The sequence below is a fragment of the Myodes glareolus genome, chromosome 4, assembly GCF_982192425.1.
Source record: "Myodes glareolus chromosome 4, mMyoGla1.1, whole genome shotgun sequence".
Lineage (NCBI taxonomy): Eukaryota > Metazoa > Chordata > Mammalia > Rodentia > Cricetidae > Myodes > Myodes glareolus.
The window spans coordinates 30,281,850-30,287,849 of NC_142029.1; the positions used below are offsets into that span (position 1 = coordinate 30,281,850).

Here is a 6,000-nt window from a genome sequence, read left to right on the forward strand (position 1 = left end):
TGTTTCTAGCAGAAATCTTTTATGTCCAGTAAACATGTGATTCATAACAAAATTATCTGCCTCATAGCAAACAGTAGTCTGAAATCTGAGCTGAGGCACTGAGTTTGGTAGATGGCATGAAGGCATATACAGTGCTAGGTGTGTGTAGATGGCATGAAGGCACATACAGTGCTAAGTGTGTGTTGCATGTTCAGAATCAAGCAGGCACACATGAAGCCACAAAATGCAGTGGGTAAACACAGCCTAGAAAGCCTCAGCCTCAGATGTTGTATATTTGATTTTGAATTAAGTTTTTGGCCATTGAGTATTCAGAAACCCTTTTTATAGCACAAGCCATTACAGACCACAACTAAGAAGCTGCGATGTAAGATTTTAGAGTCCCTTGGACAGTCATCTCAGAGAGTGTGTAGAATGACCAGCTTGCCCTCTCAAGACCTACAGAAGCAGAACCTTACTCCCAAAACATGTTTTCTCTCTCTTAGTGACCTAGACTAATAGGAAACACTTTAAATAAAAGAGCCTGGTCTGCCTTCTATCTAGTTTGATAGTCTGCAGAGAATCTGCTTCACCTTCCCTCTGGGTAGAACTGTTTGCCTCACATCCCAGTCTCCTTGCCCACCCCGAGGTGAGGCAGAGATGGGAAGTGATCTTTTCACAAACAAGCTGAAAGAAAGGCGGACTACCTAGCCTCAGTTTCTCCGAGCTATAAGAGATCTGCTTTCTACAGGTTTTCTGATGGGTACCCCACCCCCATCAGAGGCTAGAGGGGTGCTTCTCCGTGCTGCCTGCCCGGAAAGTCCTATTCATTTTCTGTCCTTTTGCTCCTGCTTATCACAGTCCCCAGAGATAAAAAGTGTGAAAAGCTACAGTTCACACTAAACCAAAGGGATAGAAAGAGCTGTGGGCATCTTAGACAATGCAGATTAGGACTGCAAGAATAAGAAATGGGATGGGATGGTGTGCAACTTCTCAAATCATGCACACATACATGCACCCACAAATGCATGCATATGCCTGCATACATAGCATGTATGTGCACAGAAGTCATCTGTGGTCTGAGCGGTTAGGACTGTTAAATATGCTCGTCTGGGGACCCACTCTCAGAGACTCTGGTTGAGTAGATCTGGACTACAGCCCAGGATCTTCATGTTGTAATAAACTTCTGGAATGGTGCTGGTGCAGGTGGTGTGGGGACCTCATTCAGAAAACTGTTGCAGCAAGCCAAATAGAAACTAGGGGAAATGCACACTCTAAACAGAAACCCAATAGTTCCTAAGATGGTTTGCTGGGTGACTCCAAAACATAACATTTTTTTTTCCTTCGTTCTGGGTATGGCCCCTTGCTTCATCTCAGAAACTAGCCTGGTCTGTGGAGAAGCAGGCTTGGGGTCTTGTCAGGGTCTCTGTGCCCCGAAGAGGTGGTATGCAGTGATGATGGTGGCCAATCAGAGATGAAGGTGCTTCAGTAAGGAAGGGCTGGCCTCTTGAGCAGCAGTGAGGTTCTTCCTTGATAACTGAGGGTCTAGATGTGCCACAGACTTTAACTGTAGTGAACAGATTTAAGAATCTGAAGTTCAAAGATTTTAGAGTCCCTTGGACAGTCTTTACAGAGAGTGTGCAGAATGACCAGCTCGCCCTCCCAAGACCTACAGAAGCAGAACCTTCAGTGTGGGAGGGTAAAAGCCACAGTGTAGTCATGCTCTTTGAATGATAACTGTATGCTGGGGCACAGGAACTGCCACAAGAGAGGTGACTAGGCACCAAGAGGAAAGGGATAGCTCAACCAAGCCCTTCAGTTAGCTAGTGGAGGGTCACTGGTTTCCTGTTCACTGACTCCAGGATCTTGTTTCTGCTCCATCATGCCTGTGATACACTACTCCGAGGACTCTCACTGACCCTCTTGGTACCTCGGCACAAAGCAGTCCTTTGTACTCTAGGTGTGAGTCACCTTTGTCTTTGAGCAGGCTGTGTATTCATCCATGCCTGGGACTGGACAAGGACCCTCCAGCCAGTAAGGCCACCATAGCTTCACACACACAAACATGGTGGGAGCCAGTGGGGACACTTGAATGCAGCCATTGTGACCTGTTTCTGATTCCATAGATATGCCCTCATAGGTCTCTCTCACAGCTTGGAGACAAGAGTGGGAAGAAAGTCTTCTGCCCAAGAGCATACATAAGGAACTAGAAGGCAGGGGTAACCTCACTGCCACCAGAAAGCACAGAACGTTCTAAAGAGGAGATATGCACAGAATTGTCCTAAGGCAGGAAAAAATTCAGAGAAAGCCAGAACAAACTGGTAGTAGGCACCTACGGCCTGGGTGGAGTTGTAAGGGTAAGGCCCAGTTCATACTTCTTGAAGTAGAATGACCCAGACAGTAACGTTGCACTTGTGGTCTTTCTCAGTTCCTGTTAGTTTTCCAGGGGCCCTTGTCAACTGGGTGTGGTGCCCAGAAGAGCTACTAGCAATGCTGCTGGAGCTACATGGAGGGTCATGAGATCCCAAAAGGAACAGGATGGGCCATTACCCTAGGTCTTGCTTCTACAACTGTAGGAACTGTATCATTTGCAGCTGACTGATGGAGAAGACCAGTTTCTCACTGGTCTTTCACATACAGACACCATTCTGAGTAGTTCCTCCCTGAGGGAGACAGTGTGGCACCAGGGTAGAAGTGAGGAAGCCTCTCTCCTCTGCCTCCTCTCCCTCTGTGTCCTCGGTGTGCTGGGTAGTGTAGCAAGCCCACAGTTTTAGGGAGGTCAGACAGCAAGATGAATGAGCTCGGCTCCTTGGGGACAGAAACGCTCCAGCAGAAGTGACCCTGGCAGAGCCTTCCTCTGTGTAACATTCACCTGTGAGATACTCGGGCTCCCATCAGTTTCCTGGCTTTGCTTTCCCTGAATCTGTCAGTGATAACTCAGTAAATGCTTCCTGACAGCCCTGCACCTGTCACCAGCCACAATTCCAGGAGAGAAGTGATTAAGGAGACTCTTGTGGAGAGCTCTCCCTAATGATCCCCTTAATTACTTCTTAAATCTTTTCCCCAGCCTTGTCGGGCCATGGATAGCACTTGTCAAGGCAATATTTAAGGTGGTCCAGGTGGTTTCTGTCTTCACACAGTAGGCCTTTGACTGTCCTATCCTTCTTTAGGAAGTGTAAGGAATGAGAAATGGGAACTTTGTATACTGGTAAGGATTCTGGTCTAAGACTTCCATCTCAGAGGTAGAGAGCAACCCTCTAAGTAGGCTATCAGCATGGGGATGCTGGAGGTCTGCAGAGGCTGGAGCAGGGTTCTGCAGAGTGGCACACCTATTCCTGCAGGGCCAGTCCTCACAGGAGGCAGAAACGTGGCCCAGGCAGATATTGGGCCTGGCTTTTTGCTGTCATGGTGCTCAGCTGTGAGCCATCCTGCCTTGGCTAACGCAGGCCTGGTTCTCAGGGTACCAAGGAGTCACCTCCTTTTTTCCTATGCTCTGAAAACCAGTGATCCTTTAAGAAAGGACATCTGCCCATGAGAAGGCAGCTTTCTACTGAGGAAGGCTTTGCTCTTTGTCCACTAGGAGTTTGTGTGTAGAGCCCAGTGACCTGCTGCTCATGGATGACAGCTTCACCTTCTTGAGGATGCCACCCCAGCTCAGGCACAATCCCCAGGGCCGCTGATGTTTGAATCTGTCATTTGTATGTTTCAGGGGAGAGTTTGGCTTACGAGAGTACTCCGAAGTCAAGACCGTGACAGTGAAGATCCCCCAGAAGAACTCCTAAGAGGCCCAGGTGGAAGGTGAAGCCCTGCTCACTCCCCCGCTTTCTCTGGCGAGCCCAGCTCTGAGGAGTACAGAGTTGAGCCCAGCCCTTCTTTAAACATTGAATTGATGACATTAGCAGGCAGGTCCGCGCTTTTGACACAGGGCAGCAAGGCAGGGTTTAGAGACACTCTGGAAGGAGTCACCTTAATCATACCAAACAGTGGGGAGATAGCCGAGGCGGGGGAGTGCTCGGCACAGCCAGTGTTGTGTGGAGCATGGGATGGGATAACCCCGGAGAGCTTTCCTGGAGGAAGGGCTGCCTGGGCAGCACTGTCCTCACGCTCCTCCTTCCAGTTCTTCCCCACTCCTCTCTCCTCCCTCTTCCAAGGAGACCTCAGCTGAGCTCATTTAGGGCAGATGTTTGGGCCGGGAACAATTTTCCAAGGTTTTGCAGCCAAATTACCATTTCATGTTATCCATTTCTTCAAAGCAAAACATGAAATGGTTTTAGTTAGAGCCAGGGCAGACTAAAAATGCCAGGAGCTGGTACACTGCAGATGTTCTAAGTGGTAGGGATGTAGTATGTCCTTTTCTTACTTCCATAATTAACACAGCAAAAAGAAGATGCAGATGGGCTCAGAGGTCATCTTGTGTAGTTCACAGTTTCTTAGCTTTCTGCAGTGTGTGTGTGTGTGTGTGTGTGTGTGTGTGTGTGTGTGTGTGTGTGTTTTTAGAGCAGCAGTTCTCAATTTGAGGGTCATGACCCCTTTGGAAGCCAAATGACCCTTTCACAGGGGTTGCCTAAGACCATCGGGAAACACAGATAACACATTATGATTCATAACAGTAGCAAAATTACAGATATGAAGTAGCAATGAAAATACGTTTGTGATTAGGGGTCACCACAGCATGATGGACTATATCAAAGGGTCCTAGTATTAGGACGGTTGAGAACCACTAGATAGATAGATGGCAATGAAGGTAACAGGTCATCACATGTACTTCATAGTTCCTGAGCTTACTGCATGGTTTGGAGATAATCTGTGTGGTGTGTGTGTCTGTGTGTGAAATTCTTGATTATTCTGGAATAGAGCAAGGACCACAGCCCTTGTTTCCACTGATGAATGAGATATTTTCCAAAGCTGATCTTAAGACTAACTGAAACAGTTCAGGTAGACTCAGGAAACTAGCAATGCCAGAGGTCTTGGAAGAATGACTGTTTCCAAAGCCAGCTGGCAAGTCTTGAGAAGTGAGTTATTGCTGGAGTCAGAGTCGTGGCCTCTTCTGCATCCTCATCCCCATTGTACCAGTACTGGCTACTCCAGTGCTATCTGGTTTGGGCCCACGGTGCCTATGACACGGTGCCTGGAATCTGCTATCAATGGCTCAGCTTGATGATTCCCTTCTCTATTTGCAGAGCACCAGTATGCCAAGACTACCACGTCCCACCAGGCCTCATCTGTCATGCCCTGTGGCCCGCTCATCCACACACAACTAGTGAGCTTCAGCCTTCAGGGAGGAGGTGTGAAGCAAGCCTGACACTCCTTCCTCCCCATCCCTCCATTCCCTCTGCCTTCCAGTGAACCTCATTTGGTGTGGGCAGTGCTGGCTTCCTTCCCTTCTCTCCCCAGCTGCCAAATTGAAGCCAGTCTCTAACCTGGGTAAACAACATTTATTTAATAATGCCAAATATAATCTAGGTGTAGAATATGGGCACCTATCTATCGTCTTCTCTATTTAACGGTTTTCCACTTTCTAACCAAACCAGTTTTCAGTTTTCTATTTATAACCTGTCTGTCTACATATTTTCAAACAAGTTCTCCTCACTGTTACTGACAAACGACAATGTGCTCAACAGACAGAGCCCTGACATGCGCTTCGAGCTCTTCCTGCAGCGCACCCACGTGAACACACCATTAACCAGCTAGTTCCCTTCAAACCACAGTGTAGAATGTGAAAATGAAGATTTATGACTTTTAATTTACTTCAAAAGAAACCTCTGTGCTAGCAATAAAGCATTTATATTGTGTATACCTCGGGACTGTTTGTGTTTGTGAGTCTGTCCCACTGAGCCCATTTTTGTCTTTCCTTCTTAGCCGGGATTTTTGGCTGGGGCGTACTCTTACGTGACTGAGCCGAAGTCTGGGAGGGTATTTTATAGAATACATTAAGGTTAAACAAACAAACTTGTGCTCTGACACTATTTAAAACTTGTGTGTTTACAGTTTTCTGTGGCACATAAATATAGACATATGTAAACT

The 6,000-nt window shown here is 47.4% G+C and overlaps 1 protein-coding gene across 1 annotated transcript in view; it reads left to right on the top strand.

The window, feature by feature from the left end:
- Positions 1–5,770, top strand: part of Aldh1a2 (aldehyde dehydrogenase 1 family member A2) — an 81,497-nt gene extending 75,727 nt beyond the window's left edge. The window contains exons 13-14 of the mRNA XM_048424040.3: positions 3,686–3,774; positions 5,157–5,770. Of these exons, the coding sequence (XP_048279997.1) occupies positions 3,686–3,758 (73 nt within the window). The 3' untranslated portion in view covers positions 3,759–3,774; positions 5,157–5,770. The remainder of the gene's footprint in view (positions 1–3,685; positions 3,775–5,156) is intronic.
- Positions 5,771–6,000: the final 230 nt, after the last annotated feature.